This window comes from Acinonyx jubatus, chromosome C1 (genome assembly GCF_027475565.1).
Source record: "Acinonyx jubatus isolate Ajub_Pintada_27869175 chromosome C1, VMU_Ajub_asm_v1.0, whole genome shotgun sequence".
In the NCBI taxonomy this organism is placed as follows: Eukaryota; Metazoa; Chordata; class Mammalia; order Carnivora; family Felidae; genus Acinonyx; species Acinonyx jubatus.
Genome location: NC_069381.1, coordinates 101,043,791 through 101,057,311, shown reverse-complemented (window position 1 = coordinate 101,057,311; position 13,521 = coordinate 101,043,791). Strand labels below are relative to the sequence as shown.

The 13,521-nt window shown below is 43.1% G+C and overlaps 1 protein-coding gene and 1 long non-coding RNA gene across 4 annotated transcripts in view; one reads left to right on the top strand and one right to left on the bottom strand.

Moving 5' to 3' along the window:
* LOC106978509 (uncharacterized) overlaps positions 1 to 9,306 on the bottom strand; it is a 62,382-nt gene extending 53,076 nt beyond the window's left edge. The window contains exons 1-3 of one of the 3 annotated variants that reach the window (XR_008295204.1): positions 9,067 to 9,306; positions 765 to 948; positions 564 to 670 (exon numbers count right to left, since the gene is read on the bottom strand). This is a non-coding gene — a long non-coding RNA (uncharacterized LOC106978509). The remainder of the gene's footprint in view (positions 1 to 563; positions 671 to 764; positions 949 to 9,066) is intronic. The other 2 variants (XR_001430804.3, XR_008295203.1) reach the window with 2 other exon arrangements.
* Positions 9,307 to 9,437: 131 nt separating this feature from the next.
* The window catches only part of NOTCH2 (notch receptor 2), a 163,215-nt gene continuing 159,131 nt past the window's right edge, over positions 9,438 to 13,521 (top strand). Inside the window, exon 1 of the mRNA XM_027058256.2 lies at positions 9,438 to 9,732. Coding sequence (XP_026914057.1) covers positions 9,660 to 9,732 — 73 coding nt within the window. The 5' untranslated portion in view covers positions 9,438 to 9,659. The remainder of the gene's footprint in view (positions 9,733 to 13,521) is intronic.

The following is a 13,521-nucleotide window of genomic DNA, read 5'->3' as shown; positions in this document are numbered from 1 at the left end:
AGTGAGGTTAGAGAGCTGCAGTGGGGGTGGTGGGTATTTGGTGCTGATCTATTATAGCTGCTGAAGGGCCCGCCCATTCACTCCACTGTCTTGGGCAAGGGATGCAGTGTGGGTAGACTGTTGGCACGGGCTATCTCTGCAGAATGATGGACAACTCTGGATACAGATCCCAATACTGACATAGGAAGCATTCGAGCTCTACATTTCATCAATGCTGGAATATAATGCAGATAGTAACAATATTACATATGACAACTCTGTAGCAACACAGGAAAAGATCTGTGATCTATATGAATTAGCTGAGAAAGCAGGCTAAAAACTGTATGTGTGTCATGATTACAACTATTTGAAAGGTGCATAGGAAGGAAAGCCTGAATAAAATCTACCAAAATGTTATTGGCGATGGTATTATAGGGGGTTTTCCTTTAATTTTTAATTATGCATATATTTAAGTGAAAACATGGAAATAAATAGAATTGGTTCTTTCCCTACTGCCTTTGTCTTTTATTTGGTACGTTTAGAAGACAGCATTTCAAAATAAAAAGTTGTAGTGTGGAACCAACCTGTAGAATTGTCTGAGCTTCTCTCCTCTGAGTGGCAGAGACAGGGAAATGAAGCCCTTGAGTTGTCCCAGGGTTGGAGGCTGACAAGCGAGAGATTGGGCATCCTGCTGTAGGGGAGCACAAAGAAGGTATGTGATCAAGCTGCTCTTTTAATAAACTTGGGAGACCAGGCTTACAATACATGATCAGTGGACAACTTACTCCATGCTCAGGCAAGTTGTCTAAACAATGGGTGGGACTGAAATGCTGTGGCAGAGACCTGTGGGCAGGCAGATGTAATTTGCAGAAGTCATTTGTTGCCACTGGAGGTGGTCAGAAGGACCTGGGCTGTGCCACTGCATAGCAGCTGTGTGCTCTTGGGCAACTTCTGGATTTCGTTTTCTGCCTGTGAAGTGGGAATGATAACATATACTCATAAGCTGGTGGGGACATTACAAATTATAACGCAGGTGAAGTGCTTAATACAGCACCTCACAGACGTAAGCAATCTGCTAACATTTCCTGCCATTATCATTATTAATGTGGCCAATATTATTATTATCTATAAATATTTATGATAGAGGGAACTGATTTGCATTGGGGGAGCTTTGAATTCTTTGGAGGGAATTCAGGGAGGTGTCCTCAGGGTGGTTGTCTGTCACCTCTAGAGCAAGGCTATGGGTTCACTCCAGGCCTTCAGGAGGGAAGAGGGAAATGTGCAAGGAGGAACTCCATGTTGCTTCTTCTTTTGCTTGTGTTTGTGTTACTTCCCCCCTTCTAAACAGGTGCATATTACTCCAGAGCACTCTTTCACCTTCCTCTCCCACTCTTCTCTTTTTCTTCAACTCTTCATACTTCTCTTTTCTCCTCAAAACCCCAGGCAGAGGACACATAAGGAACTATACTACTTTTTGCATTTTCCAAGTTTGTTTTTTGAAACTTGAAGGTTGTCTCCTCGTTGCAGCACTTGGAGTTTACATGAGCCAGTCTGTGTTCCTGCTGTCCGTTCCTCCCCTTACTTAAGAAAGATCTACGCCCCCAACTGCTGCCTTTAGTAAATGCTTTTAAACGATAGTCATCGGTAGACAGGCAGTATTCCAGACCATAAGAGTTCAATTAAGGAAGATTCTTTTGAGGTAACTATATCTTGCAAAAGAAGCCAACAGAGGTGTGAACTGTCCACAGGGCCCTTCTAGGCAATGAGGTGTATTTTCCCAGACTCAGATGTAAATCTTAATGTGGGAACCATTCTCTGTCTTGCTAGCATCTGTTCTTTTTTTCTTGCTTAGATGTTTAGTAAGTAGGGTAAAAGGGAAAAAGTCAAAGTTTTGAAAGAAAAATGCTTAGACCAGTGGTCTGAGCCAGAGAGCAGAGTGGTCCTATTACGTTATTCTTAACAAAAACCAGAATGATTAAAAACCAAGTTGGTGTCCAGATCAAGTACAACCACCACTCACCTTCCGAATTCCAATTTTACATTCTGTCCTGCATTCATGAGTAATAATGATGTACTTTCAGCTTTGTTGGAAACCCTATTTGTATATTTTACAAGGTCATTACCTTCAGCAACAGATACCTGGTCTGAGCCCAGCAATTACCACCTCTGTCTCTGCACACATTAGCACACATACACACCACTGATTTGTACTTTCCTATAAAATTACTCTTTCCCTTTTTAATTAGAATGTTTTCAGAAGCAAACCCTATCGTTAAGGCCATGTACGCTTCCATTATAAATACCTGTTGCCAGCCATTAATTATCTCCTGATGAATTACTTTAGAAGATCTTTTTTAATGCTCACTTTTAAAAGTGAGATTTCTTTTCCTTACTTGTGATGCCCCCATCCTCATACTTAGTTAACCGCTTTGAATTCCACATAATAAGAAAATGTTCCCCTTTCTTTTGCTTCAGGGGAGTTCGATGTGATCTGTACTCAGAATGAAGATTTTTTTCATATTTTAAGGTGGAAACTTTCTGTGTGCCTGGACCTCACTGCTCAAGAATTTCTTGGCTAATTGTGAGGGAAGAATATAAGAATGTTGGTAGAAACAATTGAATAGTCTCTGGGAACAAACACCTTAACATTTCATAAATATCTACGGTTGCATAACCATTTTAGTGACAGAAGCACTGTGAGTTATCCAATAATATTGTGGTTTGATAATTACACAGTTGTGGATTTATGCTGCTTTTGAATTGGGGAGATGTCCTGGTGCATACAGGTCAATCCTTTTTGTGTCATTATATATAAAATATATACATCCACTTAGTAATTGAACTATAATACCTCCCAGCATAAAGTACTTAAAAGAAAATTTTAAGTTAAGTAATGCTAAAGTGAGCATTCCTGTAGCTGCTTATCTCATGGATAGCGGAGAATTTGGGATTCCTAGTTACGGTACCATTCATCGTGTAGTACATACATATGAACATTTCATTATACAAGGACAACCTTAAATATTCCTCTTCTTGACATCAATTAAAAATTTTTTAAATGTTTATATATTTATTTATTTTTGAGAGAGAGAAAGAAAGAGAGAGAGACAGAGCACAAGGAGGGGAGGGGCAGAGAGAGACACACACACAGAATCTCCAGGCTCTGAGCTGTCAGCACAGAGCCCAATGTGGGGCTCGAACTCACAAGCAGTGAGATCATAACCTGAGCTGAAGTCAGATGCTTAACTGACTGAGCTACCCAGGCACCCCTTGACATCAATTAAATTGAGATACTCATATTCCTAAAAGGGAAAAGATATGTCAAGAAGCCCAGGTTACAGTTTCTTATATTATTTATACCCTTAATCAGAGCAGAGACAATTAGCTGAAGATTCTGATTGGCTCCTAATTCTCAGAGCTAGTTTGAATCCTTCTGGAACCTGTTCTCTGTTTGACTGAATCTGGTGGACCTCTCAGAATGTAGGTCTTCATTGTGCACTTACTTCATGCTCCCTGCAAGACAAGAACCAACTACTGTGGGGTTTACAAACAAGAATAAGAGATGCTTCCTGTGCTCACACTGTTTACAGTCCAGCTGTATAGGCCACCTCAGTTCATTCATATCTTGTAGGCTGGGGACAGGATGAAATGAAAGTGGCCTTAGAAATAATCACAGTGCTTTCTACTTTCCCACAGCCCCATGCTTCATCTCTGCTGTAGTTATGTTGTATGTTGGCCTTCCTCGATGCATTGTAATGTCCAGAGAACAGGGGCTGGTTCTGATGCACATCTGTATCACCACAGAGTCAAGGATGTGCTTTGCAGAGGGTAGGCTCTCAAAAGATGTGTTTAAACCAAAGAATGTACTCGCTTGCTTAGGCTTCCTAATTACAATGAGTCAGCTTGTTTTGTCCCATTATGGTGGACTTCACCAATATGGTGAAGCTGTTGGCCCTCTGCCCAGAGGTACCCAAACTAAAGATGGTCTTGGATATGCTTCATAACTGGTGTTATGTTTTAGGAAGAGACAGAATGAAACTGAATAAGAAGTCAGAAATAGAAGGGGTTTTGTCTCAGCTGTCATTAATGACTTGACCTCGGGCAAGGCACTTAAACTCTATCTCAGTTTCTTCATCTGTGAAATGGGGGATAATAATGACTGGCTTGACTCTTTCTCATGGTTGCTTTGCGAATCAAATAAGATAATGTACTTAAAAGTGTTCTGGAAAGCCTAAAGCGCTGCACAAATGCAAGGTATTATTTTGCAGAGATCTTCCTTTTAATTCCACACACACTTTATCACACAACTCTGGGTTCCTGGGTTATGTGGGGAGATGTGTGGAGTACATGTGTTGAGTAGCTCAACCTAGGCTTGATAAGTTCTCCAGAATCGCTTCTTCAACATCTATAGCATTTAACTGATTCAGCATATGCTTTTCCAAAAGACCCAGACAATTATGCATCTCATCTCTCTCCAATTCATATAGATATATATACCCCTCATGAAGCATTTATTCAATGCATATACTAGGAACACTTTATGTGTACTGCTGTGCTAGGAACTGGGGCAAAATGGACAATGTAAGATCCCTGTCTTTGAGTGGTTTCGTACCCTACTGGATCTGAGAGAACAGACCTAAGAATAAATAAGTGCCTAATTCTGTATTTGTTTTGGGAGGCAATTTTTACTTGAGTTTTAATTAGCAAAGACATTTATGCATATTTTTAGTTCTGACTAAAATGAAAACTAGTGCTGGCCCTTATTCATGTTTTTCTACTGCTAATGGTGTATAGATTTTAATTGAGCCCCGGAGGCTGAGGTTTTTTGTTTGCTTATTTGCTTCAGATGAAAGTGTGTGGCATCCCATTTTTCTTTGATTCAGTGAAGTTGTGAAACTTTAAGAACTAGCACTGGCTCATTACTTATGGGATCACCTGAATATTTTCCTGCCAATTTCTCCTCTCAAGTAGGATTTGCTTTGACTAGAAGTACTGTCCTAGGGAAGGCCATTCCCAAATCCAGCTGAGTAATCAAACTGTTGAATACATTTAGGGCTGACATCTCCAGGCAAATTCTGGCAATTTTATGTTCTCGGCTGCTACTGGAGCTTTGAGACAGTACCACGTGACCCCTGGCTCCCGACAGGGATTAGGGAAATAGTCACCTAACTGTACACGGTAGAATTTAGGGTTAGCTTTGGGGGGAGGTCGACCACAGAAAGTGTATTTCAGTGCAATTCCATCCTGCTAATCAGTCAGGGTCCTAAAGCAATTAACATCTGCAGGGCCCCGCTACAACTGAACATGCCTTTCCCCTTTTCAGCAACATTGGTCTTTTGCCCATTTATCTACTCTACGAAACCTCCTTTTCCTTCTCTTATATTTCCTATGCCTGGGAATAGCCCATCATGCCTCAAGATACCTGGGTCATTGCTGATTCCTTGACCTACATTTCCTCTCTCATCTAAACCATTACTAGTCTTGGGAGCCCATCTTTTCTGCACCCCCACAGCTCCTGCCTAAGTTCTTATCTTCCCACTTTAGAGAATAGGTTCAGGTCTTTATTGTTTGCCTTCCTCTATACCTGTTCCCTGTGTCTGAAATAGCCTTAGACTTCTAAACATGAGAACTCTTCTTCTTTACCCGATTAATCTTTTGGTCCTTCAATTCTTAGTCTAGCAGTTGACGTCTTCCCAGAAACCTTCCCTGCCCACTCCTGGGCTGGGACAGGACTCATCGTCCCTTCTCTGTGAACCCACAGCATTCTACATGTCATGTTGGATCTTCGTTGTTGGTTACTTGTCTGTCTTTATCCCTCAGCTACTCACACAGGATCTGGCCCATGGCAATATTCATCAAAATGATACATGATGGGTTGGACTGATTTGTTTTCCTCTCTGTCTTTGCCAACTCCAGTCTTCCCCTTGATTTTCAGCTCCCATTTTGTTTTGTTTTGACTACTTTATATCCATAGCTTCTTTCAAAACATGTCTTTTATAACACCTCTTTGGTAATGTCCTTCTCCTACTTTCATTCATAACGTTTATTCTTTATTCCTCTTGTCCTTATGGGAATGTGTGCAATAAGTTTAAAATTATAACAAATCCAGCAAAAGTTATATGTGAACATAATAATTACTTTCCTTAAAACAGTCACCTTGGGGGCCCGGGGTAGCTCAGTCGGTTAAGCGTCCGACTTCAGCTCAGGTCATGATCTCACAGTTTGTGGGTTTGAGCCCCGCATCCGGCTCTGCGCTGACAGCATGGAGCCTGGAGCCTGCTTTGGATTCTGTGTCTCCCCCTCTTCTCTGTCATGAAGATTTGATTTTAGGGGCGCCTGGGTGGCTCAGTCGGTTGAGCGTCCGACTTCAGCTCAGGTCATGATCTCACAGTCGGTGACTTTGAGCCCTGCTCTGTGCTGACAGCTCAGAGACTGGAGCCTGCTTTGGATTCCATGTCTCCCTCTCTCTCTGTCCCTCCTTGTGCTCTCTCTCTCAAAAATTGAATAAACGTTAAAAAACAACAACAACAACAACAACAACCAGTCACCTTGGGAAACTGCATACTTTTTTAAAATAATGTCATAGCCTCAGTCATTTCCAGAGCTGCTTTTTGGGGATGAGTACCTTCGCATTTTTCTGAATATATTTTAATAGTGACAAATCTAGTCTATGCAGGTGATGTTTAAAATTTCTATAGAGCCAAGTCACCATGAACTATATTTAATGGGTAAAGAGAATGCCCTAGCTGGTAACACTATGGGTTAACAACTAAAAAGTAGTGTTATTTTCTTTCTGTGAACAAATTTGCACAAGGGAAATTCCAAAGCTATTTTGACTAATTATGTTATTTTTGAAAAGAGTTTCTAGCATCCCAAGGTGACTACTTTCAATAACAGTGCTTGCTTATTTATTATAAAGTGCTTATTCAAATCCAGCCTATAATCATACTGACTTGCATTTGTTTAGTGTTGTTTTACATTATAGTTCAACATCTATTATGTGATAGACACTGGGAATAAATAAGGCCACGGTCTTTGCCCATAAGGACCTCCTAATTAGTTGAGAAGACAGAAATAGCAGCAGTCCTGTGTAAAAAATAGACATTGCCTGAAAATAAGGAAGCAGTACAGTGGAGAGGCTGTCCGTGAGGAGTAAGAATTTGTTACAGTGTCAGCAAAACCTTCTCAGGCCTGAAGGATTAATGATGACTAGAAGTTCACTAAGAGAAGGAGGGAAGGGGATGGCAGGAGTCCTTCCAAGCCCAGGAACAGAAGGTACAGACACCGAAACAAGAAGATATGTTTGGGGGAATGTCAAGTCGTTCAATACTGTTATTGTGTAAAGTTCACAATGGGGGCAGAGAGGGTGAGAGATGGGGCCCAATGAAGTAAAGGCCTTGTATTTTTACCGCCTTTAAAAGTTTGGTGTTTATCCTGTAAGGGACAGGGAGAGGCCCCGTGGGTTGGATTCTCCTTCCCAATGGGATCCTAAATTCCCCCATCCAATTAGTCACATAGTTGCACTCCCCCCATTCCCCCTCTCCCCCAAGATTGTCTCAATTCCATCTCTTCCTTTCCATTCTGATGTTCACCTCATTAGTTCAGGCCTTCATCACCCCAGGCCTGGAGTGTTTCACAAACTCCTGACTGGCCCTTGGACTCCAGTTCACCTTTTGCTCCTGACAATCAATTTTGCACAGGATTATCAGAGCAACTTTTCTTTCCACCAAGTCTCACCCCTGTTCAAAAGCCTTCAGTGGTTTTCTATGATCTGAGGGATAAGTGGTCCTCCCCCTTTTCAGCTTGTCATTCAAGATCTTACTAACCTGGTCCCAACTCCCCCTTCCCTCCTGGACTCCTGTAAATGCAAATAGTGTCAGAACGTCTCTACTTATTACCTTATTTGTACCTTTACTTTTATGGTGGCTGTCCTCTGGAATGCTACAACCACACAAACCCTTCTGTTTGTTTTGTTTTCAGCTCTTTTCTTACAAATAGTAAGCCCATATGTACCCAATGCTTGGTGACATCCCCCACTGTCCTGCCCTGGGAGTAACAACTATTCTGGTTATAGTCTATATATTCTATAGAATATGTTCTATATTCTATTTATATTATATTCTATATATTACAATTATATATATGGTGTGGTATATTCCATTATATATATATTATAGTATAGTATACCATATAGTAATCTTTATAGTATATATATATGTATATAATGTGGTATATTCCATTATATATATATTATAGTATAGTATACTATATAGTATACTTTATAGTATAGTATATATACATATATAGAGTGTGGTATATTCCATTATATATATATAGTATAGTATACTATATAGTATACTTTATAATATAGTATTTATATGTATAGTGTGGTATATTCCATTGTGTGTGTGTGTGTATATATATATATATATATATATATATATATATATATAAAATAGCATAGTATACTACATAGTAGTATACTTTATAGTATAGTATATATATAGTATATATAGTGTGGTATGCATCTATAAATAATAGATGGCACAGGTCTGAAAAACATTAAATATACATGAATGATATACTTTATATCTCTTTTTGTACCGAGATTTTCACTGTCATCTTATTCTTGATCTATCCCTGACATACATGAATATAGTCTCTTCGATTGCTGTATTCCATTTCATTTTACAAATATACCATGCATTATTCATCTATTCATCTATGGGTGGGATTTAGGTTGTTTCCAAGTTTTGGCTTTTACGAACAATGTCACAACGAATATCTTTAGCCAAACCTTCCCTGAATCCTGTAGGATTCTCCTCTAAAGTAGTTTGTGCATCCCGCGTCTGTAGGATCATCCCATTGTGTTGAGCACACTGCTACGCCAAGTATGGCGGTTGGGAAATATTTGCTGACTGAATGAATGAATGAACGGTGCAGCACAACCCGGGTGATGGCCACGTTCCTTTTCAGGGGCCTTTGGCGCCTTGGCCCCCATTTCCTTTGACAGCGCTGGCCCTTCTCTACCGCATTCCTCCAGCTAGCCCGAGAGCGTGTGTAAGTGTGGATGTGTGGGGGCGATACCTCTCTCTCACTGGAGGAGGCACGTGTCTCCAGGCAAGTTCACGATCTCGGCAACCCTAGCGTCTGAAGTTCAGGGTCCGATCACCCACCTCCTTTGGCAGAGGCCCGGCCCGGGGAGGCAGTCCAGCGCCGAGGGAGTTAAGGCGCGTCCAGACCCGACGCGGGTCGGAGGAGGCTGGCGGGGCCGTCGGAGGACTCGTAGTAGATCCCTCCGCGCGCAACTCGGGCCGGCGCTTCTTCCTGCGGGAAACCCCTGGGTGCCGAAGGCGGCGGGGCCCGGCCGCGGCGACAGGGGGCGGGGCTTGCGGTGGGAGGCGGCTGAGGCGGAAGGACACACGAGGCTGCTTCTCTGTTCAGCCGAGAAAGTTTCAGCCAAACTTCGGGCGGCGGCTGAGGCGGCGGCTCAGGAGCGGCAGCCTTGGGGTGCAGGGAGTGGAGGCATTTACGCCCGGGCTTCGGGGCACAGCGCGAGGCCGTGAGGCGCAGAAGCAGGAGGAGGAGGGGAGAGAGAGTGGGGGGGACCCTTGGTGGGGACCCCCTCCCCATGTGGATCTGCGCAGGCGGCGGCGGCGGCGGAGGAGGCGACCGAGAAGATGCCCGCCCTGCTCCCCGCTCCCCTGTGGGCGCTGCTGGCGCTCTGGTTATGCCGCGCGGCCCCCGCGCGTGGTGAGTATCGGGCCGAGGGGCGCTGTCCTTTGCGCCGGGTCCCGCGCACCGCCGGCCCAGCTCGGCCGGCCACCTGGGGCGACCATTCCATCCGCCTCCACCTCCCCCACCCCGCCCTCCTGCGTCCTCCTCTCTGCGAGAAGGCCGGGTTCCTAGCGGGGCCGCTCGGTTCCCGAAAGTTTGGACCCCGTCAGGGCCCCCCTCCCCCTCGCTCCCCGCCGCCTCCGACACCCCCGCGGCCCCAACACACGCCTCCTCGGCTGAAGGGGGGCCGGGCCGCGAGCCTCAGAAACTCGCTTTCCCAAGCGGTCGTGTACGGAGACTTGGGCTGCGTTGCCCTTCTGGTTCCGCGTTTCCTGGGGTCGAGCGAGAGCCGAGGGCCGGCTGCCCGAGACGAACCCTCGCCGGCCGCGGACCGCAGATGGGCTGAGCGAAGGAATGCCAGATTCCGGCGTGGAGGGAGCGGGGGCAGGGCCTCCGAGCCCAACGGCTTGCACCTTCACGGCCAGACCTCGCTCTGCCCAAGGGAGGCACGCAGGACGGGTGGGCGGCTTTGGGGTGGATGGGGACAGGGCTTCGTGGCGTGCCTGGATTCGGACACTCGGAATCCGTGGTCCCGAGGAACCCGCGGTGTTTTGCTCGAGTCTTTGAAAGGTGGAGGCAGGAGCAGTAGAGAAACTGGTGTGGCTGCATGAGCCACATGATTTAAAAATCTCGACTGCTGTTATTCTTTCCGAGGCGCTGAGCTCGGGCGCTGTTTCAGAGTCTGTGTCCAGCCCCAGGAATGTGGTGTGACGATCACCAACTCCTCCAACCTGGCAGCGGCGTTTGCTGCTCTTTTGGCATTGTTGGGGGTGGGGCAGGGGCGGGTGAGGAAAAGTGGATACGTTAATTCAAAGTGCTTCCTCGGAAAGCGTCTTTATGGTTGGATATTCGCAACAGTCTTTCTGAACACGGTTGGACCGAGGACGTCGAATCACGTTTTATCCATCCCACCACCCACAGTCTCAGACTCCGAATTTCTTCAGGCTGTTTAGTGGAAAGAGCTTGGGTTTTGGAGCCCAGCTCTGTAATCCTGGGTTCAAATCCCGCTCTGCTGTGTGAACTCACCAATCAAACTGGGAATGAAATTACCCAGCTAATAGGATTAATTAAGAGAATGTATATTAAACCAGTGGCAGTCAAAAGGTATTCAAAAAGTCCTTTCGGGGCAAGGCTGTGTTTTACTTTTTATGAACCCTGCTTCCAGTGGGATGGCAGCTTGGTGCATGTTTGTGAAACTCATAGGGACCTCTTCTTTTCCTAGCCTAATCTGAAGGAAGATTTTACGTTTACCAAAACAAAAACAAAAACAAAACCCCCAAAATAACAAAAAAAAAAAAAAACCCAAAACATGAACATGAACAATGTCTTTTTGCAAAGAAAAGGTTAAGAAGATGATGAAAAATTTGCTCTTTGTTCATTGTTAACAGGTAGTTGACAGGCCAATCACAGATGTTTGAAAGAGAACAAGGTTATTTATTCAAGTACTGGATTGTTCAGCACGAACCAGATCCTGCTTGGAAAGCTCAAATTCCATACACCTCCATGTCCCTAAGAATTTCAGAAGTGGACCAGGAGGCTATGTGATGATGAACCAAAATTATTGTTTTAGAAGCATTTAACAAAACAGGATAGCATTCTTGCCTTTCCTTTTTTTTGAGCGAAAGCTTTACTGTAAGTGTAGATTTAGGGTAAAAAGGAGTGTAAACGATGGGCTACTCTGAGGATTACAAGCCTTGGTTTCTACCATTGACTTGCGTTAGCAAATAACTTCATCTTCATGATCTGTAGTCTCCTCACCTATGAAAAGAGCCAAATAATCCCCTTTAGAGAGTTGGAGGGAATAGTAAATATGACTGCAAACAGATTTGCAAAATTAAGCGTTAGGTGATAAGACTGATGTCAAAAATAGAATTACTCTGACACATAGGGTTTCTCTCATTCTAGGAACTCAGTCCATAGAATGATACCCTCTTTTATACTTCTGTACTGATGAGGTATTGCTATTATCAGCTAGCTTTTAGGTGGACAAGGTGAGTGTTAAGTCAGTAAGTTCAAGGGACTAAATATGGATATTTTGATTTTCAGATGGGTGTTCTTCAGATGCTAAACTACTGCAATAAATGAGATTATAAAACCTGTTTTTGGGTGCAAATTTTAAATCTTTTCAGAGTCTGGCAGTGAAGGTTTCTTGAGTCTCCATCTATTATCATGGCATTTTTTTTGTCATGTCAATTATAACACTCTTCCAAATTTTTGAGTGTTCCTGTATTTGGGATTGTGGCCAATTGTTAATTTAAATGTCACTGAGTTCCTAAGGCGAGAAGCTGTCAACCCATCTGTCTGCTTGTTTAAACAGCTATCCAAGACCACCTCTTGCTCCTTTTCTTTTGCTTTGCAGTGGGAAGTGATTCCCTGGTTTTGGTGCCTGCTAGATAATTTCTTAGCTGAATTCTCTTTAATAAAAATCACAAAGAGCAGTTTTCTTTCAGATGAAGACGAAGTTTATTTTTCTTTTTCTTTCTTCTTGTTCTTTCTATATTATTATTCTTTGGTGGGGGGGAGGGGAAAGGAGAGTGATGGTTTCTTATCTTTCTTTTCTTTTTCCTGATGTTTTGATTTTTAAAAATACTTAGCCGCATCTCCTTGGCATCCCTCTGCGCTATTCCCATTCTGCGTCTATTCTGTAGGCTTCCTGTGGTATAGAGAAGTAACTTTTGGTTTACCTGAATTGTATTTGCTGACTTCAGGACTTTTAGAAAAATGTTTAAATTCGGTGGGATATGCTTGGATGCTTCAGAGCAGCTTTATAATACATTTTAAAAATATCACGCCCACAGAAATTCTATTTTGCCCACAAAATTTGCATCAATCTAGTTCCCACTCTGCTGCCATTCCTAGTGGCTTTCCTCCTTCCCCTGTCCACTGTGATGGAAGAAGGAACTCCAAATCCTGGCTCCACATCAAGATCACCTGGGGGGACTCTTAGTGTCAACACCCAGGGATTATGATACAGTAGGTCTGAGAATCTGTAGTTTTCCAGGTTGATAGTAACTTGTTGGAAACACTGATGGTTTATTATTCTGCTTTCAAGTGTGTGTTTGTGTGGTGTGTGTGTGGGGGGGTCTTCCCTTCTTAGTTTTAATAATTTCCAGAATTAATCTAACCTTAGCTATTCCAGTGTTTAATCCTCTATCAAAGATTTTTAAAATTGCTAACATAAGAGCTATAGAGTATAATACCATTTCTTCTTGTTCATCTGGACACAGTGGGTCCCCATTGTCCCTTTAGAAGGGCTTTATATATTTGAATGATATAGTATAAATCCTCTATCCAACCGTTTTCTTCTCTGTTGTCTTTTATTCCTCAAGCTTCATTCATACATATATAATTTTGGACCCCCTTTATTTTCCCTTAGTGGTTTTAGAGTAAAACATTCTAAGCCATGACTTTAATGAAAATATAATAGGAGATTTTACATTATCCTTATGTTGTGTTTCCACTCATTTAAGTGCTTCCTTTCTTGACATTTCTATCTGGATGCCAAAACTTGAACCTTTCATTTCCTCTCACTTTTTTCTAATTCTCCTCCTCTTCTTCCCTTTCTCTGCAAATGACTTGGAACCAAAAGGTCTTATTTTCTTCTACTCTTCCTTTTTTATTGGTCTGCTGTACGAATGATATGTTGGAAAGATCAGTAGACTAGGAGCCAGAAGACCAGCATTCTCCTCCAGGTCTGTATTTAAT